Source organism: Squalius cephalus, assembly GCF_949319135.1.
Source record: "Squalius cephalus genome assembly, chromosome: 11".
Lineage (NCBI taxonomy): Eukaryota > Metazoa > Chordata > Actinopteri > Cypriniformes > Leuciscidae > Squalius > Squalius cephalus.
In genome coordinates this window covers 20,036,267-20,062,360 of record NC_137132.1, presented here as the reverse complement: position 1 = coordinate 20,062,360, position 26,094 = coordinate 20,036,267, and the positions used below count along the sequence as shown (strand labels likewise).

At 37.3% G+C, this 26,094-nt stretch overlaps 2 protein-coding genes across 2 annotated transcripts in view; both read left to right on the top strand.

The window, feature by feature from the left end:
- The window catches only part of samsn1a (SAM domain, SH3 domain and nuclear localisation signals 1a), a 123,321-nt gene that overhangs the window by 77,203 nt on the left and 20,024 nt on the right, over positions 1-26,094 (top strand). The window lies entirely within an intron of this gene.
- On the top strand, positions 23,767-25,312 carry LOC307167763 (uncharacterized protein). The gene is made up of 3 exons (XM_079887055.1): positions 23,767-23,865; positions 24,164-24,259; positions 25,161-25,312. The coding sequence occupies exons 1-3, from the start codon at positions 23,814-23,816 to the stop codon at positions 25,241-25,243; spliced, it is 231 nt and encodes a 76-aa protein (XP_079743181.1). The 5' UTR covers positions 23,767-23,813; the 3' UTR covers positions 25,244-25,312.

Genomic DNA, 26,094 nt, shown 5'->3' with positions numbered 1-26,094 from the left:
AGACGTACATTTCAATTGAGTCTGCTACCAATAAAAAATACTATAATAAAAACTACAGAAGTTTGTGGAGCAAGTCGTAACGGCAAGTGGAAAAATTAAGCATTCCCAAGGCATGATTTGGCATGAGGTGACGATGCAGACAGTAATAGCGGACTTATGCAAATATGCTTTGTATTTAGCATCAGATATTTTCTTCCGTATTGTGACGTACACACCAGAGTTTAACTGATTATCAAAAAAAAAAAAAAGAAACAAAAGAAAATATAGGGTAATGTTCTATGTATCAGTTGATGTTTGGATTTTGGCGTTGCACTCAAAAGTGAAGGCAGATGAACGTGAGCTTGCAGGGGTGGAGTTTAAGAAGACTAAATTATTGGAGAAGTCTTGCATACATCACCAGAGATATAATACATTAAATTGACAACTCTGTATGTAGTATTTTATATGTCCCAAATACCTAAAAGGCAAGTGAAAATCAGTGATTTTTACTAGTCAACAACACAAAATGCAAATGACTTAGGCTTTGTGTCCCAGAGATTACTAACCCAGTTGGCTCATTTTATGTTATTATTTTTTAATGAGTTTCTTTTTCTGGCATGTCCTATATTCTTTCAAAAACATGTCAGAATTGTCCGTCTATATGACTCGCTCGCGCAGACGGGGAGCTGAGAAGCAGGTCAGGCGCTGATCCACATGTGTCGTGGTGGTGGATGTGTAGCTGAGGGGGAGTGAAGCCCCACCAAAGCGCTGCGGCGATGTGTCAGACCTGCTCGCTCTTTTGTGGCGTGCCATTCATTCTGCTCGCATGCTTTGTTTTCACATCTTGTTGACCTACTTTGCGCTCTTGGAGTAATCCTCCAGGATCGTTCCACGGGTGGTTGGGGTGGAGCACTTTGCTATGCCTTTCCCTCATTAGAATATCAGATAACAGGAGAAGGTCTCTCAAAAAAAAAGAAAAAGAAATAAAAAACAGGAAAAACATCAAGGACTGTCTGGAAGTAGAGCACATGGGTGTTATGTGCATTGTCTCAAGGGCCTGGGCTTGAACTCATTTACCAGGGCCTTGGCCTGTAATCGCAAAGACTATTCTGAGTCAATCCATTGTGCTTTTGAGTAAGGCTATCTATTCTTAGAGGAAAGACTTCAAGTTGGTCCCCTGTGTTGGAGGGTTCAATAAAATATAACCCTGTTTGAAGCGGGGCTAGTTTTATTTGTCTGTCAGACTCGCTTAATAGATCATGAAGTCATTGTAATCTTATGCTTTGACTAATCAAATAACGTGACGTTCATTATGTTTCAGCTGCAAAGAATGTTTTAACTTTGAGTCGTGCCTAAATGCAAGCTTAATGTTAGTCTATTTTTATGTAAAGCTTCCTAACAGATCAGAGCTACTTCTTGATTATGTACATTTTGAAGTTTCATCGCTCTGATTTTTATGATCCCTCTTAGATTGCCAGAGTCCCTGGTTAATAAACTGGATCTTGCCCAGGCCCTTCCCACTCCACAGCAACCAGCATAATTACAGAAAGGATCTTTAATTAGGGCAAAGAGAAGAATTATCCAGCTGTGGCCAATGCAGTATTCTCCTACATCATTTTCTCTTTCAGTGAGCCAAAAAATCAAAGGAGGGAGAGGACTAACATCGAGGACGGGGAGGGCACCTTGGTGGAATTTACCCAGCAATGTTGTTTTTGCTTCCTCATACTGTTTTCTGGGACTTTACCCTCTGTCCTTCACCACAGACTGGAGATCAGACTTTCCTCTTGTCATCTCATTTTAGTTTTACACAGCACTGTATTACAACAACGTACTGCACAAGAAAAACAATTGCTGGAAATAATGGGTTTATGATATATTTTGATAAAATTGCTTTAACTCTTGTGAGTCAGTGGAGATCTTTGGCTGATGTATCACATCTCTCTGTGTTTTCAGTGTCTTGCGTCATGAATGTCATGTTTTTAAGACAGATATATATACACACAGAAGGCCAGAGTAGGCCATGTTTGGGGGATGGGAGTGGGTGGTCAAGCTGCTTACCGACTCTTGTTGCCGAGCTGCCAGGGAGAAAACGCAAGCATGGTCAGTCCAGTTCACAGCAAGCTATTGACAAGCTTTTGCCCTGATTACTCATTACCAGAACAGCGGGAGGTAGTCTGGGGCACAGAGTGCTCCCGTGCCCTGGCATATGGGACAGGCCCCACCATTCATAACTAAAAACCTATTACTCTCTATTACAGGACCAAAGGTTAACAGCCAATGACCCTCTGCCCACTGCTAGCAAGACACTGGGGTGATACTGACACTGCTAACAAAGGAACACAGGGCTGAATATTCGTCTATCTGTGATTCTCAGTGTTAAGGGCAACGCTGCTGATGACTCATCTTAAGAAGAATATGTTTTGTGGGGAATAGCTTGTGTGCCTGTGGCCACCTGGGAAATTGTGCCAGTGAGTGTGTGACCACGTTGGCGCAAAAATGGTCTTGAGTGAAAGGGACAAGCTTCATAAAGTTGCTTTATGAGCTGGAAATAATGGAAGTAGATGTCTTGAGTCCAAATGATTCCAATTATGAAACTATAAAATTGGATTAGAAATCCTGAAAACAACAATGAAATTAGAAACAGGGTGTTTCTTCAACTACGGGCCTGTGGACTTTTAGAAAATAAACTCCCTTGCAACCCATTTTTCACACTCTCACTAGATAGTAGCTAATTTAATACTACGGACCAGATTTACTAAACAGGGCACATTTGTGTGAAAGCGCAATTCCAATAAAGCGCCGATGGGATCTACTAGCGTGCAAATTAAAGAACACAGATGGAGCCGGATCATTTCCATAATGAGAAATGCAATCTACCAAGAGCAGAGTAAATTACACTCAAAAAAATGCTGGGTTGTTTCTGTAAACACATTGTTGGGTTGATTGTGCTGGGTCAAAATATTGGGTTGTTTGGGGTACTGTAAACACATTATTGGGTTGCTCATGCTGGGTCAAATGAGTTGTAAGGGGGTTATTTACAAATAAACAGTTGGTTGGGTTATTTTGACCCAGCAACCGGTTTATTCTTTGCGGAACTTTCTGGATCTTCACTTCAGACTCGAGGAGCAGGCCACACCGGAGCAGGCAGTGTTTTATGGTAAGTTAATAATGTTTACCTATATTTTTAAAAAGTTGTGGTAACTGCAAGCTAATTTCACTGTTCAACATACAGTCTTTGATATGGAAGTGCGAGGGGTAACGTATTTATTCTGTGAAACCTAAATAGCCACAGCTAAGTTAGCCGGTTAGATTTGTTGACAAAATTCTGCATCGTTAAATCCTTAATTGTAAACCAGCTAGGCCTATATCAGCAGCCTTTTTAAAATATGCAGTTTAAATTGTAAATTCATCACGTAATTATCGTATTCATTGTGGACGTTGTGTATTTAAAAGTGAGGAAAGCGTTTTGAATGAAATCCATACAAGCGCGGTATAATTTTAGTCCCTCACAGGGCTTGCACGTAAAATTGCGGGAAATTAGTCTCGAGGCTATTGTAGCTACTAGCTAGTGAGTTGTGTGTGGAAAGTCTGCTGGTATATTGTATAAATACTCGTCAGAAGAAGCGACTGGGGTAAGTTCCAGCATCCTCTTGCGTGTGTCTTCTGTAATGTCTGTCGGGATTGTTCAGAAAAAAATGAACTGAGGAATAACATCACGATACGCGCCGTCACATTGTGACCTGGTTAGTAGGCAACAGTTTAAAGAATTTCCGCCTGGATTGTCAATGGACAGGTGCCAGTTTTGAGAAGAAAATTATTAAGAATGATCGTCAATATTTAAAACTTAAAAAATGTAGACTTACATGATACCCTACCATGCATGTCATCTTTCATTTTATTGTGTAACATTATCTAAGCGTGGCGATCATCAGGGCTGCCAGTCAGGAGATTAACGAGCAGCTTTGTTGGTTTGTGAGTTTTAATGTTAAAGAAAGACACTATCAACATTACAGTAATATACAGCTACAGTAATATTTTTACTTTTATTGCCTAAATGTTGAAAATATTAGTCCAAAGTACTCTTTTATTACTATAATTCAGTTTGCAAATAATGAATTTAAATAGACATTTTGTTTGTTTGCCACATTTAGTCATATTTGGTAATGTTTGCAATAACATTTTTTTGATACTTCCACAAAAAAAAAAAGCTTAACTTGCATGTTAGTTATATTGCAACACTCTAAGTGATTGTGTTTAATCAACAGGTGGGGACCAACATGGTTGAATATTCACAAAATGAGATGACTGGAGCATTGCTGCATATTCTGTGCCTCAAGGATGAGACGAGGAGGACATGTCAGACCTTTGCCATTGTTCCAGGCCACACCATCGAGACCGAGTCTTTGCTGAAGGCTGTTCATCTTTGTTTCAAAGCTTTTTTTGTTTTTGATGTTAAATACACAAAGCAGTGTTTCCCCACCTGGGAGTTTCTCCAGCATACCTTGTATCAAATTAATGGAAAGAGTCCTCCTCTGTAAAATTTGAGGACAACAGTTGTTTCAGGCCCACGTGATATTTAGTCGCATTTTAAATGTTTGTTGCTGTTCTTAATAAATCAACACATCTTAATAAATGAAATCGTAATCGTATAAGTTCAAATGAGTTGCTTAATGACTTTTAAAGGTGCATTGTGTAATATTTACGAGGATCTGTTGACAGAAATGCAATATCATATAGGCCTACATAACTATGTTTTCAGTGGTGTATAAAGACCTTACTTAATGAACGTTATGTTTTTATTACCTTAGAAGTATACATTGTATAATTGTAATAATTGTATAAAAATTATTAAAGATATGTATTAAAAATGTTTTTAAAAAAAACAATTAAACGAGATTTAAATCAAATTTACAGTGGCCTCTCTGGTTTGTTGTATTACAGAGACAATAATTATTTTATATTCGTAATATAACAAATATTTGTTACTAATTTTATTAAGGCAATGAGACACGAAATAACCCAGCATATAAGTAGGACTTAACCCAGCAAGAGGGTTAATTCCACCCACTGGTTGGGTCAAATGAATGACCCAGAAATATGGGTTAAATGGTAAAACCCAGCACTTGGGTCAAACCAACCCAGCGCGTGTTCTGTCCAATAGTGACCCAGCGGTGTGGTTAAGGTTGGGTTATTTTTTAACCCAGCAGTTTTTAGAGTGTAGCGTCTGGTTTAAGACATTAATAATAAGACATCAAATAATGGCGCAAATACCAGTAAATTGACGTGTGCAAGCCTTAGTAAATCACCTTGCATGATTCATTTAAATACTCTCCTCCCATAAAATTTTCATCTGAAAGGGAAACTCCTACAAATGCAATAGGATCAGCCTAAAAAATAACCCTGTCCACACCTTTTCAGCACTATTTTTTCACTACGTGTCTTTAGTAAATCCTGACAGTAGTTTTTTAACAGCAAAAGCTGTTAGTAAATCTGGCCCTAACAGTATAGAATAGAGAATTGATCAGGGGGGGTTTCTAAACCTTAATTTTGACACATTTTTTACGCCACTTTTCAAATTAGTTATTGTGTTTGATAACATTTTGTGTTGGAAATTACATTTTACTTGTGTATATGTAAATGTGTGTATATGTAACAATGAGTCCACTGAAGGCAAGTTTGTAGAGAACCCAAGTGCAGTTTATTTATGAAATATGATCAAACATAAAACAAAGGCATGAACGCCTTAAAACATAAACATGGACATGACACTTAGCACAGTGGTTACAGAAAAAATAATACTTGACCAGGAGATGTGGCAAACAGGAGGGCTTAAATACACACAAGACTAATGACTAAAGAACATTTGAAAGTGACCTTCATATAACAAAAAGAAAGAAAAAATGAAATCATTTGGTTTTAAAGTCATCATGAAATTATGACTGTCTTTTCTTTCCTACCGTGTTGTATATTCATTTTTTCTTTAACACGAAGAAATGGTGATGTATACCCATTTTTCTTGAGTTTGTCTATTGGGAATTGATTAGATCGTTGTCATTTGCCATTGTTGCTATCTCATGTGAGTGACAGGTTGCTGGATAGGATATATATACCCAAATTCTATTCATATTCAGTATATTAAATGAAAGACAGCAAAAAATGAAGGTTCTGTATATGAATCAAGCACCTGAAAGAACCCTTTAAAGTTCTATATAGAACCTTTTCTTCTAAGAGTGTGCACTGCTTTGCCTTTCATCACAGAGAAAAGAAATGATGCCATTTGGGTCGGATGCTCTATAATGTCTATTTAAGGGTATCTCCGAATTTGTTTGTGATACTAAATAAAACACAGATGATGAAACCACAGTGGTAAACTAAGGAGGCTGACCTTGTCCTGCCTCTGTAACACAACCCTAGAATGATCTGCAGGTCAGCAACCTTCCCCTGCCCTCCATTATCAGACCACACTCTCTCCTTCTTGCTCTCTTTTCTCATGCTTCTCTCCCACACTTCTCTCTCTTGCTCTCTTTGTCCCTCTCGCCCCTCATGGGGGTTTATATCTCCTTATCTTTGTCTATGCAAAATGTACACGGGTCAGCTATTATAGTCAAGCAGCGGCCTTTTTAAGCTGTCATCACTTTTCTCACTATTACAAAATAATGCAACATTATAATGTCAACAGAGGTCATGTAGTATTATGTTCCGCTTCTCCTCCGCATTGATCAATACACAGCAGAAGCACGTGAAAAGTTTGCTAGTATGTGTTGTTGTGCGGGGAGGGACTCACATTTTCCAGGTGACTGAATGATTGTGACGCAGAGCGATGTGGAAAGCGCTCTGTTATTGCTGAAAAACGAGACGGCGTCAGCAGCTTCTTGATGTCCCCCATTCAATGAGTAATTACTGCAAATCGCAAAGGCGAGTGCCAGAGAGCCTGAAGACGCCTCATCCATTTTGACGCTCATCTTTGCAATTTAAACCACCGGTGATCTCTCAAAAGGGCCTCCGCAATTGCGGCGCATTTGCACGGCATGATTTTCACTTGTCCTTGTCTGCCGAGCTCCTTATCTACGACGCCCTTCGTTATTATTCTCTGAAAATAACTCTGTGCTCAAGGTGAAAGAAGCCTTGTGAAAGCTAGCTCACTTTTTAATTCTCTTTACAAGTCACCAGTTTTTTAAGAGTAGTTTCATATACCTGCTGCACATGTATGCTATAGGAAAGGAAGTCAAGGCTCCATGATATCAAAATTGAGGTTTATTTGTATCTAAAGCGACTTTCTGCATTTGAGCCTACAACCTCGGCCCTGTTATAGCTCCATGCGCTACCAGCTAAAATACACGAATGGGTCTTTTTAGTCTGTTAGGTTCAAGTTCATCTATACGCTAAAATTTACAAAATTACACTATACTGACAAAAATTTGGGGGGGAAATACACATTTTATAATGTAGTTGTCTTCTGGGAAAAACAGATCAACAATAGTAATGACCCATCTTGTACTCACAGGTGTTTACATATTTTTGTCCAAATAAAATGGTTTCTTGATATAGTACAAAAAAAAAAAAATGGTATTATTGTAAACCTGCCTATAGCATTATGAAGTATCAAATCTTGGTGCATGACATTATTTCTAAGGCTACTGGCTATTTAAATAAAGAACAGAACCATTAGATATTTCCGCCCTAACCTGTTTGTCCTCATCACAGGAATAAATGGGTTCTAATGTCAATTTTTTTTTTTTTTTTTTTTTACATTTTCATGTACTGTTACAGTTCAGAGGTCAGATACAAAAAGATCCTGTAGGGGTTCGAAAACATGTCAGTCGAACATTAGTAGTGTCAGAGAATTTATGTGAAATCCATCATCCTTCAGCAAATTAAACCATAATCCATGTTACTTTAGCATTTACTGGACACCATTTACCCAGGCATGTACTCTTGGCTCATATCTCTCTGTCAATCACAGATGGCATTTACTGGCTAAAACAGGGACTAAAGCAATCTTGTGCCAACAAGGACATTCATCTGCCAAAGACAAATTGGTGCATTGAAAGTCGTTTAATAGATAGGCTTATGTGAAATATGGAAAAAGAGGGTGTGTTCTGGTGTTCGACAGCACTCAGAAATGAACATTTGCTTGGTTTACGACCTGTGTTGTCTCATTAAATATTCCTTATTAACACGGAGCAGTAAATATCTAGCTTTTTCAGTGTACAGCAAAATAATAAGACAATGTTCAGGTATTTATGAAGCTAACACTGAAGTCAAACGATATCTTACATGGACAGTTCACCCAAAAATGAAGATTCTGACATAATTTACTTACTCTCATGTCGTGAATTTCTTTTGTGGAAAACAAAAGGAGATATTTTGAAAAATGTTTTTTTAATGACGATGCAGCAGCGCCAAATGTTCTTTTAGACCAAATTGACTTTTTATTCTGTGGATAAAAACAGTTGAAATATAGATTTGAAATGGCACAAGGGTGAGTAAATGATGACAGAATTAGCATTTTTATGTGCACTAACCTTCTAAGCAATGAAAAAAAACACACATACACAATAGGTCTAAATGGCTATGTGGTGAAGAACCACACCAGCCTCAGGTCACTGGAGACTTGAGGATTGACCCATTGATAGATAAAGACAAAGGTCTCAGTGGTCAAGCTCGTTATCCATGGCCACTCTGTTAGAGCCTTTATTTTCAACAAGACAGAAGATTGGAGAACCAAATACAACAATATTGATTTTGCAATTGATAGTTGCATGCCTGCTATTGATCAGGATCAAGCATCTGCCATTTGCAGAGGTGTGCATTTTCCATTGGTAGTGGGTTTGCAATTAAGACCCGTTTAGTATTCCGAGCCCATGTGTGATTTGTTGTAATGGATGTTCATTAACTTGCTACTTTGCTTTTGGAGGTCAAAAGACAGATCCCAGAATCCCAAGGGCTTTAGCCTTCTGCACCTCATTTTGTGACGTTTTATTTGTCCGGAATAGTTTTTCAGTAATTTTGAGTAGTTGAGTAGTTGAATTTTGTAGTTGCAAACAGAATGCTAGAGCAGTATGAAGTATGAGAAGTATGAATAAATTATTATTATTATTATCATTATAATTAAAAATGCAAGAGGAATGTGGTTTAAAGCAGTAGTTGTCAGACTCTCAGACAACCCAAAGATCCCCTAGGATGAAAATAACAGATTTTCTTGGAAACACATTAACTTTGATTAATGACATCAACAAACATTATTATATTATGCTAAACTAGTATTTTCTTGATTAACAACCTTTAATTTGGCATATCACAGAGAGAAATTTTCATTTATCTAATGATGGTTTCACTCAATAGAAGCAATCAAATCAACCAAAGATGATGTAAAAGGTGATGTTTACTATTTATTTTAAGATATACTGTATATTTGTGTGTGTGCGTGCGTGTGTGTGTGTGTATTTTATGTAAAAATGCAGAAAGTTTTCTGTGATGGTTAGGTTTAGATGTAGGTTTAGTGTAGGGGATATAATATACAGTTTGTACAGTATAAAAATCATTGCGTCTATGGAAAGTCCCCATAAAACATGAAAACGCACAATTTATCACATCTGATCCTTTTTAACCTGCTGGGTTCCTTTATTAAGTTCTTAATTAGAGAATTTGTGTAATGTTTTCTGGATTGTAAACATGTCTGTGTCTGAATTACAGGACTTACAAACTCAAGGCCAGCTTTACCTCTACCCCCACTTCCATCTCTTGCTGCAAAATCAATGGAGTGATGTAGGTATATGGAGGAGGACATGGGGACAGGCTTAAGCAGACTGCTTGTCTGAGTTCCATTTCATGCATCAGCGGCTACAAGCTCAAACACCATGATCAGCCTTTGCTGTTCAACACCGCACTTGCTCACACTAGTATATGCACCATATGCAAGCACGCACACACATAGCCATGCAGACACAAGGCGCGTTGAGAAGGCAACACAACATGTTATTGGACGCCACATTGATCTACTGAATATGAAGTCTTGCTGCACCAGCGCTTCCGTGGAAACATTGTGGCATTCCTCTCTGGAAGAATAATTCAGCCTTTGTCAGTTCATACTCTGACAACAGTTTGACATAGGGAGTAGAGAACAAGGGGGGTTTTCCAGAAAGCAGGTTATCCGACTTACCTGGGTAAGTTTACTCAGAGTAAGCAGATAAAATCAACTTTCTGTTCCAAAACATGGGGTAACTTTCAGGGTATGTAAGTAGCCACAGCAACTTATTTTCTGAACATAACCTTATGTTTCAGGGTTAGTTTACTATTGTCCTATTGATGAGGCTCCAGTGGGTTTGACAGATTTCATGACGATATGCACTATGATATGAATGTAAATCACCTCTAAACAAAAGAAGAAGAAAGAAGCATAGGTGCATTTATGCCATGTTGCAATTACCATAATTACAAGATTTCAACTTCACATTCTTGTAGAGCTCGTAATTATAGCTTGTAAGATGGGAAATTTCTGAGAGCTCCTACTTATACCACGTGAATACTGGAATACCTGTAACTCTGAGTATCATACTCCGGGTTGACTGAACTTACTCCACACTGCAGTTTTGGAAGGTTTGGGTTAATGAATCAAGAGTTCAGGGTATGTGCTGGACTGGTAAGTTAATCTTGCTTTCCGGAATACCAGGCCCGGAGTGGGTAATCGGGAGAATTGGGAGAAATTCCGGTGGGCTGCTTCACTTTTGGGCCGGTCGAGGAAATTTTTTTTTTTTTTTTTTCACATTTCAATGTCACGTTAGTTAGGCTACATTACACGTTCCGCATTTTGACACCGCAGCGCGCAGCCTCTGCATGGGTTGTACCATGTGAGGGAGTTCTCCCCTCCCCTCCTATAGAGTTGGTTGGGTCTATAGCCCGTCTTTTCCAAAACATTTTCTCAGGTAGGCTACCGCGGCACCGCCGGCGCCTACCGATAGCTGGGCCGGCCCTACCGTAAACGGTACGCGTCAGGGAGGATGGATGGGAGGAAGAGGCCAGAAGGTATGGAAGCTTGTTTCCGCCACAGAATAAAACATTTTAAAAGATAATTGCGACTTTTTATCTCACAATTGCGAGTTTACATCTCTGATATAAAGTCAGAATTGCGTGAAATAAAGTCTCAATTGCGTGTTATAAAGTCAGAATTGCGACATATAAAGTCAGAATTGCCTGAAATAAAGTTGCAATTGCGTGTTATAAAGTCAGCATTGCGAGATATGGTCAGAATTGCGTGATATAAAGTCGCAATTGCGTGTTATAAAGTCAGAATTGCGACATATAAAGTCAGAATTGTGTGAAATAAAGTCGCAATTGCTTCTTATAGTCAGAAATTGCAAGATATAAAGTCAGAACTGCGTGAAATAAAGTTGCAATTGCTTCTTTTAAAGTCAGAATTGCGAGATAGTCAGAATTGTGTGATATAAAGTCGCAATTGCGTGTTATAAAGTCAGAATTGCGAAATATAAAGTCAGAATTGTGTGAAACAAAGTCGCAGTTGCTTCTTATAAAGTCTAAGTGAATTATTATTTAACCTTTACATTATTTGTTGAACCATTACAAACTACACAATAGTAAGAGCTGAACTGTTGCTTCATTTATCCAATTTGGAAAAAGTGCTAATTTGGAATTCCACCATGGAAAAAGTGGGCCGGTCTTGGGCCTGAAACTCCCGGGCTGAAAAGTGGCCCCACTCCGGCCCTGCGGAATACCCACATGACACAGGTATTGAATTAATAGTTCAGTGAAATTAACTCAAAAATATTTTAAATTAAATTAAAATTAATTTATTAAAGGGGGGGTGAATTGCTGTTTCATGCATACTGAGTTTTTTACACTGTTAAAGAGTTGGATTCCCATGCTAAACATGGACAAAGTTTCAAAAGTTAAGTTGTACGTTTGAAGGAGTATTTTTGTTCCAAAAATACTCCTTCCGGTTTGTCACAAGTTTCGGAAAGTTTTTTTCGAGTATGGCTCTGTCTTACGTAAGATAGAGCGGAATTTCCTTATATGGGTCCTAAGGGCACTTCTCCGCGGCCGCGCGCGCACTCGCAGACCAGAGAGAGAAGAGAGCGAAAGCAGTACGTTACCTCAAAGCGCTCTGCTCGGCTTTAGGGAAGTCAATGTCACCAAAGAAGTGGGTTTTTGGTTGGCAGGGCAAGACAACCCTGCACAGATTCCCAAAGAACCCAGCGTTAAGGGAATAGTGGATGGAGTTTGTTTTTTCGAAGCATCAACGGAGGTTGTGCACGACTCTTTGTTCCCTGCATTTCGACGATGATTGTTTTATAAACAAAGCCCAGATCTACGGATTTGCAGATCGTCTAATGCTTAAGGATCGAGCAGTCACGGTGAGTAAACTACTTCAAATGTCTCTCTGTGTTGTTGTTAGATCAGTTAGCACAGCTATAGCACACCGCCCACACGGCCCGCCCCCAGCCGCTCGTTTTTTTCCGGAAAGACTCGGTACAGCCAATCTTTAACTTATAAATATAATAAAACTAAAGACGTTTTGGAGATATGAAGGATGCAATACTACTCTATAGGTACTCAAGATTAACAGGAGATTGAGTGAAAATGAGCATTTCACCCCCCCTTTAAGCTTGGTGTTGAGTCAAGTGTAAAATCTGGGTCCTAAAGCAAACCTAGTTGACAACCACTGATGGCTAAAGGTTATAGGGTTGGATCCAAGTAACCCAGAAACTGAAAGGTCACTCATCTCTACTGTACCCTTGGGCAAGGTGTTTACCAAATGTACTGTCCAAATGTACTGCTACAATGGGCGAATAAAATGACAGTAAACACAATGGCAGCCATTTTAATGATCTAAATCAGAGAACAAACAAAATAACCTTGTGATATCTCTGATTCTATTTCAGACTGTGCACATCCAAATATAAGCTACTGTGTCCTCTATGTTCCAGCTTAATTCTCTGTTTATAGACAGTGAGTCACTAAAAGAACATGCATCCGAAGACCTTTCTCTTTACTGTGGCCATAACAAATCAAGGAACTCTGGCTCCTGACCTGTAGGTGTATTATAAGAAAGCCAGCTGCCTATAGCTGAAGCTAATTCATCATGACATGGTCAATGAGGATCACACTGGTATGGCCTGCAGGGAAACCTCCATTAGTTTGCTGTCCACTGCACAACGTGTCTTATTCAGGGGGTAGGATTGACTGAAGAGAAACAGATCCATAAATAAAACTGCATAGATCCACTCAGCGACTTCTTCATCTCACCATCTTCCGAAAATAAAAGTCACCTTGTGGTAAGGGTTAAATAAATTGAGGGGAAAACATACCTCTTCTGAGCTACAAAACAGTGACCATAGATGGATGGACATGTTTTGGGGAACTGTCCCTTTATATTCCAAGAGCCATCCCTTCAGTTTTGCAAGGAAGAGGTATCCCTCATTGCTTTAAAGTACCCAATTAACACAAGGAGAGATCTGGTGATGAAGTATTTGGGGAAATCAAATTCCTTTTCAACAGGCCCCTTGCAGGAAAGCCAGCAATAGGCCCCTTTATCTAATATGTGCCAAGAATAATTAGGTTATTGCAGCACTGCCTGTTGTTGCTCAGTAATTAGGCTAGTCTCTTATGGATTCACTCCAGGTCACAATGACCTTGAGGAAGAGGGAAAAATTGCCCACTATTGACATCTAAACTGAGGATAGCGGGTCAATTCCCACAGCCGGCAGGTTCACCCTGATCACGTACTGTGCCTTCCAGCGGCGGTGATGCGGAAAACCGTTGGAAGTTGAGGACGCGGAGATGAAAAGGAATGTATGATGAAGTGTAGCAAGGTCCTCAAGGAGACAATGAAGGCTCTGCCCCTCCCATGCCTCGTCCTGCATCTCTAGTCCGTGTTCTTGGCCTTGCTTTTGAGGTAACTTAAAAAACGCAGAGAGTTTCAGATACACTTTTTGTTGTGGTCATGCATCTTTCACAAAGCGCATTATGGAATAACAAAATTAGGCTACATTTACAGTATGCAAACTCAAATCTAGCACTTTTTTTTATAGCAACATGTTTTGTTGTTGTTGTTAAACAATGCTTTCTCTGAAATACATTATAAATTATATTTTAGACTAGACGGTCACCTTGTAAATTGTCTCTGTAATTTTCTAGTAAGACAATGCTGTCTGCCAAGTAATCCATGCTTTTAAACTCGTTTTGTGGTGATAAATGTGCATCTTGTATTTTAATATGGTGATAACAGATTTTGTTCATCCATGCTGTTATGCAATGTACAAGCCATTAAAGATCTTCTGTCATCTCCATTCTGCCAACATGGCTAGTTACAGTTTGGTAATTGGTCATATTGGATCCTTAATCAAAAAGCTCATTGTTTCTGCTGCCTGAAAAGCAACGATTACAGGCCCATATGCTGAGATGAAATGAAACAATTACATGTGATGGAAGCCAAAAAATCTTTCAAAATAATGGGGCTAATATGTGTCACTTAAAACTAATCCACATATTTATCTTATTCTTATTTTGAATTTCAATATTTTTTATCATTTCTAAAAGGAAATCTATTTGCAATTAAAATGCACATGCATTACACAAACATTATTAAACTCTGTCATGATGACATATTTATGAGTTGCTGGAGGCAGGGTCATGATTGTACATCTTTTTTTTTTTGGCAGTTTTGTCTCACTTGCTACTTCAGGCAAGATAAGACATGACCAATGGGGGGAAAGAACACATTCTAACAACTATGTGGATCTTTTTATTTGTAAATAAGTGCTAGTTTTCAGTTTAGGAACACTTTCATATACATATATATGTATGTGTGTGTGAATACATATATATTTGTTTGTGAGTAAGTTGCATTTAAAATCCACTTAGCTAAACAAGTTAGTTTGAACAGGCATGATGCTTCTGGCCGTTCTGACAAGATGCATTGAGACATAAACTGTATATGTGTTAAAAACCAGATAAAAATCAACAAGAGGTCACCCACTAGGGTCATCCAATCATCAGCAGGAAACAGAAGAGGTCATGAAAGGTCAGACTGATAAACACCTTAGTTGATGGGTGTGAGTCACCACCAGCAGGGCAGGAAACGAAGAGCTCCACCCCTCAGGGGTCACGAGAAGTTAAAGGTCCCAGTGAGGACACTGTTCTATGACGCAGGAGAGCAGGGGCTGTGCAGGGATAGCGCAGATGAGTAGGCAGTATTGGTGCAATAAAAGTTCTGAGTCACCTCCTCCTGGACAGGACAGGCTGAGCTGTTAGTATAATGTGAAGTCATATGTCTATTGAAGGACTGTGGCATTTTACAGCCTCCAAAATCTGCATAAATTAATACATGAATGAATATATAAATATGCATACATGAATGAGATGAATAATTGATTGACTTGAATAAATTCAACATCTTTAATTTTTCTAAAGTTAATGCAGATTTTGTCAACATAAAATTAATGAATCAATAGTGCAAGTCATTATCATGAGGATGGAGTGTATTTCATATAGAAAGGTGATCAATATTGATGGCCTGTGGACGGCCCATAGGAGCTGAAAACTGGTGAGGAACTTACACCCCCCCCCCCCCAAAAAAACAGGCTATATTGCTTATTTGAAATAGCAATTAGAATGACCGTTCTGAATAAAAAAATGACAAACCTGACTATCTCTGTGGAGTCAAGGAGAATTTTGAAGAGAGTAGTTTTCATTCAGCTCTTCATTCAAACACACGTGTGTGTTTAAGTATAAATTTGTAATGTACAGTTTGGGGGAAATCTGCTATTTCGTACCGTAGTATGGCCCTGTTAGCCAACTACAAGTCTCTTCTGCTCACCAAGGCTGCATTTATTTGATAAAAAAAAATTTGATAAAAAAACATTATAAATAGCTGTTTTCCATGTGAACGTATTTTAAACTGTAGTTTATTTTTATCAGCTTCAATGATCCTTCAGAAATCATTCTAATATGCTGATTTGGTGCTGTCAGGGAATATGGGAGGTGACTATAGGAAACGCTGGAGCAAGGAGAGTTGTAGGAACTTCGCTAGGAGTCATCGTAGAAATCGATGAAGGTACAGTAAGTATGCAGGTAGTAGACTGAGACCAGACAATGAGTGTGTATGAGGTATGTGCTTTTATCCCAGAGGTGATGAGCATGCTGATCAAGTGCAGGTGATTGTAGTTTTGAGTGATATGGCTGTACTACGTGTGTGTGAATGAAGTATGGAGTGTATGAGGGAACTGCAGACAGAGGAACTGTGACATCTACTCAAGAAACATTTTTTATTATCAACACTGAAAACAGTTGTGCTGCTTCATTTTTTGTGGAAACTGTGATACATTAGCCTATATATATATATATATATATATATATATATATATATATATATATATATATATATATATATATATATATATATATATATATATATATATATGATACAGTGTGATACATATGATACATATATAACATTCAATTACTTTATTAAAGATTGCATTAAATTAATCAAAAATGACAGTTTAGATTTTATGACGTTACCAAAGATTTCAAATGTTTTTATTCATTAAAGAATCCTAAATAAAACGTATCAAGTTTTCCACAAAAATATTAAGCAGTACTGTTTTCAACATTGATAATAATAATAAGAAATGTTTCACAAACGAGTTTAATGGATAGCCAAGTTTAAATAAAGGCTTTTTAAACTTATATTCCTTTTGAGTGCCTCAGAACCATTGTTTATTTGTGAAATAAGAAATGTTTCTTGAGCAGCAACTCAGCATATTAGAATGATTTCTGAAGGATCATGTGACACTGAACACTGGGGTACAGTATCACTGTTTTAACTGTATTTTTGATCAAATAAATGCAACCTTGGTGAGCAAAGAGACTTTCAAAAACATTAAAAACTTTTCCCAACCCCAAACTTTTGGAAAGCAGTAAATAAAAAATAATAATTAAATTGTAACAGTATTACAACATTATTTAGCCTTAAATTGTGGCCTGTCACGTCACACCTCAAAATAGTCACTATACTGAAGACTTTTGGAACTGTGTGCGTCCTTGATCTTGTACCGTCCTGAGAAAGTGCCATTGAGATGAATGGGAATGCTAATGATTAGCTTTCTCCAGGTGTTATGGACCTCCTCAGTCCAAAACATAATGAGAAAGCCATAACTACACTCCATTTCATGCAAGCAAAAGCGGTGTAGTATTTACTCAGCGTTCTAAATCTAACCGACCCTGAGATGTATTTAGGGACCGTGACTTACTCTCCCGAGAACAAACACAGGCAAACACGAACACACAGGCAATATATTAAGACTTTCACAGGGAGGTCTCTGTTCCAAGAAGACCTTAAATAAACTGGCACATAGTGACCAAGAGGATGCAGCTGGACCATCTATCTGACTCCTGGCGCTCGAGCTGAATAGACAGAGAAGGGAAAGGGGGGAGAAAGAGAACGAATGAGTGAAAGAGAGACGGATGAGGGCAGAATAGAGTGCTAGACTCAAGAGCACAATGTGTGCACCTGGATAAAGCTCCCCCACATTACTCAGCTCTCATCCGGGCCCAGTCCGGATACGTTCATCAAAGACCCCTGCTGTCTGAACTCCCCTCCACTCTTGTGCAACTTTCCTTTCGGTTTAATAACTCCTCTTCCTGCTCTTTGAATTATTTTTACAGCATCACGTCTGAGCTTTAAATACTTCCTGGGACTCCGAGAGTACTTGGAACGACGTTGAGAGCCTCTTACAGAGGACACTGTACCTTACTTAAACTTTAGCAACATAAGCATCTTAGATTTCAGAGAGACAGTTTAGACTGATATCAACACACATTTTGTGTGTGTGTGTGTGTGTACCTATACTATAGTTATACCCAGAAGTTACCAAAACCTGAAAAATACCAAAACATTTTTTAAATGCACAAAGCTTTGTGTGATAGGTAGGTTTAGCTGTAGGGTTAGTTTAAGAGGATAGAATATACAGTTCGTACAGTATAAAAAACATTATGTCTATGCAATGTCCCCATTTAGAAAGTAAACGTGTGCGTGCGTGCATGCATGCGTGTGTGTACACACCAATCCACCTTACACCCATTTTCTATGTCACACTTGTTGATTTAACTATTCTGAAGAAAAAAATGCAAGGCCATTTGTCTCTGTTTGTCTCCCAGCGTGCTGCTGGGCCAGGCTGCTCTATAAAAGGCAGCTTTAACACTGAAACAGAGAGGCCAATGGCCCTGCATAGCTCTGAGGGACAGGAGTACAGAAGGTCATCTACAGCATGGCTGATGAGGCACTGTCTGTAACCCAACTCACTGAGGGAACAAAAGGCCACAGAGGTCACGACCTCTCAGTCTCTCAGCCGAATGCAAAGATAGGAGTTCAGAGGGACAAAGAAAGGGATGTGGATTTAGTGAACCATTAGCCACTATTCAGCACTGCAAGTGTCAAATAGCTAAAAAAAAAAAAAATTGTAAATTATATTATTATTAGGGCTGTCAAACGATTAATCGCGATTAATGGCATCCAAAATAAAAGTTTGTTTTTACATAATATATGTGTGTGTACGGTGTATAATTATTTTCTATATATAAATACACACACATGCATGTATATATTTAAGAAATATTTGCATGTAAGTATATACATGCAAATATTTCTTAAATATATACATGCATGTGTGTGTATTTATATATAGAAAATAATTATACACTGTACACACACATATATTATGTAAAAACAAACTTTTATTTTGGATGCCATTAATCGCGATTAATCGTTGTATATATATTTATATTATATATAATTTATATTATATATAAATATTTTACATATATATGACACATTTTTCTTAAATATATATGCATGTGTGTGTATTTATATATAGAAAATAATTATACTCCATACACACACATATATTATGTAAACACAAACTTTTATTTTGGATGCGATTAATCGCGATTAATCGTTTGACAGCCCTAATTATTATATAATAATACAAGTTTTATTAAATTAATTTTTTTTTCAATTATATTTATTAAATATAAATAAAGAATAATAAATGTTAAATATTATTGTAAATGTATACATTTTTTATATAATTTATTAAATTATATTTATTATTTTTATCACAAATTTATTTGGTTCTAAGTTTAAAAGAAAAAGAGAAATGTTCTATAAATGCAACAATAATAAAACATATATTATATTGTTTCTAGATTTGAAAGGAAAAAAATATATTCCCTTTTTTTGGGTCTCAGACTTTTGAACCCCACTGTATATATAAATGTGTATTTTTAAAAAGCTAAGTTTAATCGAGTGTATTGCCACAGAGGGTTTCGGTAATTCGGTTTATTTTCCCCTAATTATTTCAATTTTTTCAAATCAATGTATTTTCTTCTTTGGCCAAATTCAGCTGCTACAATATACCTTCAGGTGTGACATTTCCTGTTAATAAAAGCTCCTGGCTTTGTTATTGTATAAAACCTCTATACCACGAGGCGATATTTCAAAAGATGAGCACCTGATGGGTCTTGGAGAGCTACTTTGCACTTCTGTCCCCATTCTTTATGTGTCGTACCGCCCACAATCTCAGTAATACCTCTCTCCTAATCGCTGTAGCACAAGGCCCTCTGGAAGACTCCGACTCCATCACTTAATCCCGTGTCCTGTTTGATTCTGCAAGGCACTCATCGCAAGGCTACGTGAACAGAGTGGAATATGTTTTCACGCCCGGGTGGTTATTTGATTAGGTATACCGAAGGTTTATGTGATAAAGCGCTAGCCAGGTCTCGCTATAGTAAGCTCTGTTCCAATTCAGAGACAAGGACAAGAGGAACACATGTACTGTATGGGACAAGCCGAGAGTTTAATGTCATCTTGCTGCAGTTGCTCCACACACCTTCCTAAGAGGGTAAAGCGCGACTCCCAAGTTTATAAGAAGTTCTTGTTCTTATAAAACAGAGCCACTTAACATAATTTCGAAATGGACTCATTGTTCTTTTTCAAAGGTTCTGGTTAGGCATATTTAGCTTGAGGATAAATGGGATCATTACCGAGTCTTCTTTCATTAAACTTGTCGGGTGTTGTATTATTGATTTCTCTAAATGCTAGCAACTTTCAGCAGAAATTTAGCGAAGCCTTCACTCACGTATAGCATTATTGACATACGTGATGCAGTTGTCTGGCTCTGGGAATAAATGTTTGTGTGTTTAGCTTTGTTCGGGAATCTGTTAACCATTCCTGCATTTGGAAACAGGCCTGTCTGCAGTGTGACATGAGGGGGCCGTGGGCAGGCCGATTAGAAAGCTGCTTCATTACCCTTTGTCACATCAGCTCAGATTTATGGAGCCTAATGGAGGACACTCTGTTTCTGCCATTTACAGAGGGAGATGGGAAATCATACGTTTTCTGCTATCCATTACAGTCACTACATTGCGCTTTGGAAGAGAGAATGACTTTTTTTAAGCAGCAAGACCGGACTACTCGCCCCTTCGGACTGTTTCACTTTGCAAATGGTGTCATTTATTTCAGAGATGTTGTTGGGTTGTTTAAATGAGAATTGTGGGTTATTTTGACCAACTGCATTCTGAGGAGATTTTTAGCTATTTAGCCGTGAAATGCAAACAAAATAAGTCATGCACTTACACATATGATTGGCTCAATGGTAGCATCTGCTGGCCGTCAATGGTACTGCAGTGCTTGCTTATTTAGGGCTGTCTCCATAAATTACTTTTAAGTGATATGAATTCTAATAAACTGCTATGTATTACCTTTAAACTTTCAGATTCATTTATTTTATTAATTTTCTTACTGTGCTTGTTTTATTTATATTCTTGCAAGTTGCTTGACTGATATGTTCTAGACATCTTCCTCTGGATGTTATTGGCACAGGTGAAGGAATAATGAGATATCACTGCAGAACACCTTCAGAAGGTCACATGGCCAACACAGTTCAAAACCATAAAACACTCAACTTTGTTTGCTTAAAAAGCCTGTGAAGAAGTTTGTAAATTGTGCTATTCAAGTTCAACCATGACAACCCTAAATCACAAGTCATGATCACTGTCACCTGTATTCTTAGAAGCAAAATGAAATCCCAATTGTTTTATTGAAGTGATTATTTATACAGGAATTAAACTGCTTACAAAATGGAACTTTTAGCAATTCATTTAATGCATCACATTACATTAGAAGATTTCATTTTGTTAAGTGGTATAGGCCTACTAAAGAACTGTAAGCTTTCCAATAAATTGCTTTTATTAAAAAATGAATTAATGGATCGATAGATGTATGGTTGAGTGATTTATGAATAAATAGATGGATGGATAACTAAAGAGAAGAGAGAGACAGATGGATATGGATGTTTAGGCTGAGGAATGCTAATGTTCTTCTACCAAAGTTATAATTATCTTAAGCATTAATTATAACACGCAAATTTTGTATATTAAACTGAAATATTTTCAATGCTTTCAATTAAGACAATGTTTTGTCTTAAGCGCACTGCATAAAATCTGGTTCTTATTCTACTTGTGCATTGCAGTCAAAATTATAGCCCTTAATACTGCATATATGCAATGATAAATTTGAAGTATAAAAAAAAAAAACATCTTTTTACAAAATATTAAAAGGATAGTTCACCCAAAAAAGGAAATTCTGTCATTTACTCACCCTCAAGTTGTGCTAAACCTGAATGAGTTTCTTTGTTCTGTTGAACACAAAAGAAGATATTTTGAAGAATGTGGGTAACTAAACAGTTGTGTTCAACAGAACAAAGAAACTCGAACAGGTTTAGAACAACTTGAGGGTGAGTAAATGACAGAATCTTTATTTGGGTGAACCACCCCTTTAATAGAATTATAAACACTTTAATCCATATGTGTTCCAGTGTTCATTTTACATTTTTTTTTATGTAGGCCATGCAGGCCACGTATTTGCTAAATGTTTGTCTAATTACTTTTGATCTTTGTTGCCCCCTGCTGTCTGTGTTAGTTAGACCCGTGTGTTTTTTAATCTCCATATTACAGCATTTACCTAATGATTTCAAGATCATTATGGCTTTTTTAGGTATTCTTTGTTTTCACAGATACCTCATCCTAGATAACACATCTTCATTTACTAAAATTACATATTTAAATTACTAATCACATATAATGTTATCATCAAGATATATAGTGCATTTTATCAAAATTGTGATTACTAGCAATGAAATAAAAATGTTTAATGAACATTACTTGCTCTAACTAAGTAATTAATCCATTGTCTTATCCACATTCATGACAACTTTGTGTTAAGCTGTGAAATTTCTTGTCTGATATGGTTTCTATTCTTCATATTTGGCAACCTGACTTTAGTCTAGAGAGCTGAACATTGGCAACGGCCTCCAATCCCCTAAGATCTCTCCTCAAAGCAATAACTAGCCTCAAACGTCTATGGAAATGCCAATGCCTAAAAACAATACAATCCTAATCTTCAGAAAGATTACCCATAAGGCCTGTCCGTGCCCCAGCTGTAATAAGCATTGAATTCACTTGGCCTTAAGGCCCTAAGGTCCATGCTATTAGAGATCATTTTGCCAGCTGGCCTGTAATTTCTATTTTGAGATGAGATTTGCATTCTTAATAAGAGGTAAAAGGCCATGAGAGGTTATGAAATAACTGAGTGATTTAGTAAAGAATGAGAAGTGGTCCAAGTACAGATCCCTGTGGAACACCAGAGGATTGTTGGTGGGGAGATTAATTGGATGGTTTTCTATGGTTCCTGACAGGCTTTTAGAAATGCAGGTGGAATTTGAATTAAAGGGCTCTGCACTTTAGATGCCCATCTCACAAAAATATGGTGGTTTATGGTTTCAATCAGTGTTGGAGAAAGTTACTTTTAAAAGTAATGCATTACAATATTGCGTTACTCCCTAAAAAGTAACTAATGTAGTAACTAAATTCTATTTTAAAGGCCCTTTCATACCAAAAGTGAAATGAATAATCCTCAGGCTGAAGGAAATGCAAATTCATGTCTGTAGAGGGCGCATCTCAAACAAAACTTTCAGCTGCTGCCATTCTGGATTGAATAGGATGCAGGAAAAGATAGTTCAACACAAAATTATGTTTATCTAAAATCATTTTTGCTTACTAGTATGGCTCAATCAGATCATCGAAGATCAGCAGCAAAGACGTTGGTTAATAAAGTGAGATTAAATGCATAAAGTATATTTGTCTTATTTCACTGTTTTTATTCCCTTTAAGGAATATAAATCGTTTTTTGTGAAAGTGAGATGAGTAAATGCATGCTTACATTTAGTCTAGAACTACAATAAGCATCACGTGCATCATAGGCATTATAATGTTTTAAAAGTAAAGTAGTTACTAGTTACTTGGAAGAAGTAATCTGATAATGAAAGTTTTGTTACTTGTTATGCATTACCCCCAACACTGGTTTCAATAACTGTACTAAAGAATATAATAAAATAGAAGCACAGTCAAAACAGTTAGTTGTGATATTTGAAAAAAGTGACATCAAATGGTTTATTCAAAATTAAAATAACTAAATTATCAGATGACAGAGGATGGATAAAAGAGTTGAAAAGGTTAGAAAAAGATGCCCTATGGTTACAGGCTTGATAGAAGTTCTTGGATCTTGCATCATGGACAGACAGTCCTTTTTTATTTTAAGATTTTACTTCCTTGTCAAGGAACTAAACTGACATCTATATCTAGTTACATGAAACCTGTCATGCCGCATTACTGTAAGAAAGAATGTATTTACGGTAAAAGGTGTAACCAAGGTATATAAAGAATCAAGTTCCTCTGCGTGACCAGACCAAGTTTTCATCATGAAGGCCCTAGTGTGTGCTTTTATTGTGGTGCTCCTCTGCAGCGCATCAGGTAAGAAAAAAGATTTTTCAATATCTATCTATCTATCTATCTATCTATCTATCTATCTATCTATCTATCTATCTATCATCTATCTATCTATCTATCTATCTATCTATCTATCTATCTATCTATCTATCTATCTATCTATCTATCCATCTATCTATCTAATATAATGAACTGGACATTGCTAGCTATCATGTCTCGGAGTAAGTTTGGAATGTAAAAATTGAAAATACTCTGATAAAGTGCAGAAAAAGGTCATCATTATCATCTATTTGTCTAATACCGGTATGTAATCTCTCATCAGTGCACTCGCTGACATGCTACACCTGTGTGGATGGGGACTGCAAGACCCCAACTGAATGCCCAACCTCAAGCAATTTCTGCAAAACGGTTTCAACACGTAAGAAAACAATATTACTTTAGTTATTTACTGAATTTTCAATAGTCGGTAATAGTGAGTATAATTTTGATAGGCTATCATTGATATACTATTATAGTTTTTGTTCATATTTTATATAATTTGTATTTAAATTTGATCTACATAGTTTTTGTATGTTTTAGGTTTTTTTTATTAGTTTTTATTTTACTTTTTTATTTTAGTTTTATGTATTTTAGCACTTCAACTTAAACTAGATGAGAAAGTTCGTCGAGACAAACTTTAAGTTGGCTTGAGAAAGTTTGGACCAGAATGTTTTTTGCTAGGCGGTTGCTAGGATGTTATGGCTGGTCGCTATGGTGTTGCTAGGGTATTTTGGGTGGTTGCTAGTGTGTTCTGGTGGTTGCTAGGCGGTTGCTAGGGTGTTATGGGTGGTTGCTAAGCTGTTTTGGGTGGTTGCTAGGGTATTCTGGGTGGTTGCTAGGCGGTTGCTAGGATATTTTGGGTGGTTGCTAGGTTCTTTAGGGTGGTTGCTAGGCGGTTGCTAGGTTGTTCTGGGTGGTTGCTAGGCGGTTGCTAGGGTGTTATGGGTGGTTGCTAGGCTGTTTTGGGTGGTTGCTAGGGTGTTGCTAGGGTATTTTGGGTGGTTACTAGGGTTTTCTGGGTGGTTGCTAGGGTGTTATGGGTGGTTGCTAGACTGTTTTGGGTGGTTGCACCTAACAGCTAAACAAAATAAAATAAGTTTAATGTTTTGAATGTTTTTTTGTTTTTTTTTAATGGTTTTAGTTCTAGTTCGTGATAATGACCCTAAACAGCTTCATATTTATTACCGCTCCACTGGTGATTAAAAAAGGAAAATGTCATTTTTTTCTTCTGTATTCTAGAAATGATTGACCTGTTTTTCTTGATATGTTTTTAACCGCAGCCACTGTGTTCTCCCGGACATGTGAGGAGTTCTGTGTGCCTGGAGTGAATACCTACTGCTGCACTTCTGATCTGTGTGACTGATCTCTCAATGTCACCAATCCTGTTGATCTACTGTCCTTGAATCAGGCACTAATGCTCATTGTAATGGTGTAGTAGCACTGGGTTACTTTAGGTGTATGTTTTCCTTTTCCATCTGATTCAACATTGATTGTTTTACATATCACTGCTTAAATGAATTTATAATAACCATGATTTCTGTCCCAGCTCTGTATGATTTGATTTATGAATGAAATAAAATCTACTCAGTAAAAAGCTGTGTATGTGTTGAAGTCAAAGCAGTATCAGAGAGATATAGGTCATTCGAGAGAGATGTTACGATGCCATTTGTCTGGATTAACCGCTGCTTTTAACAGATGAGAAAACTGAAAGCCAAACATGCACTCCTCTCATGAGATGCAAAACTGCATATCAAATGTTTATCATGGGTGATATAAAACATAATAACCTTGTTTCCAAACAAGCTTAACGTGATGAGAAGCTCTGTGCATTTTTATAAACCCTTCAGAAGATTTAGTCAACAATATTGTGAGGTTATTGAACTTTATTGTTCCATCTGTGAGTCTTATGACAAAAGTAATTTTCACTTTTGCATAGATAACTGTTGTGCTGCTCGTTATAATAGAATAATACTAATTATAATAACATTTTTAAAAAATACATTGCAGTCTATACGTATACATACTACATGCTTCTTGTACACAAATAAATTGGGCAGCTTCTAATAATCTTAATTCAAACAAGGAAATATGGGTCAGCTGTGAATTAATCCTCCCTTCTTTATTTTCCCTGACCGTTTGTGATTAAAGAGATTGAGGATTTTCTTCTTTTGAAATAACCAGCTGGGAACCTGCGCACCTTCTTTCACACAGCGC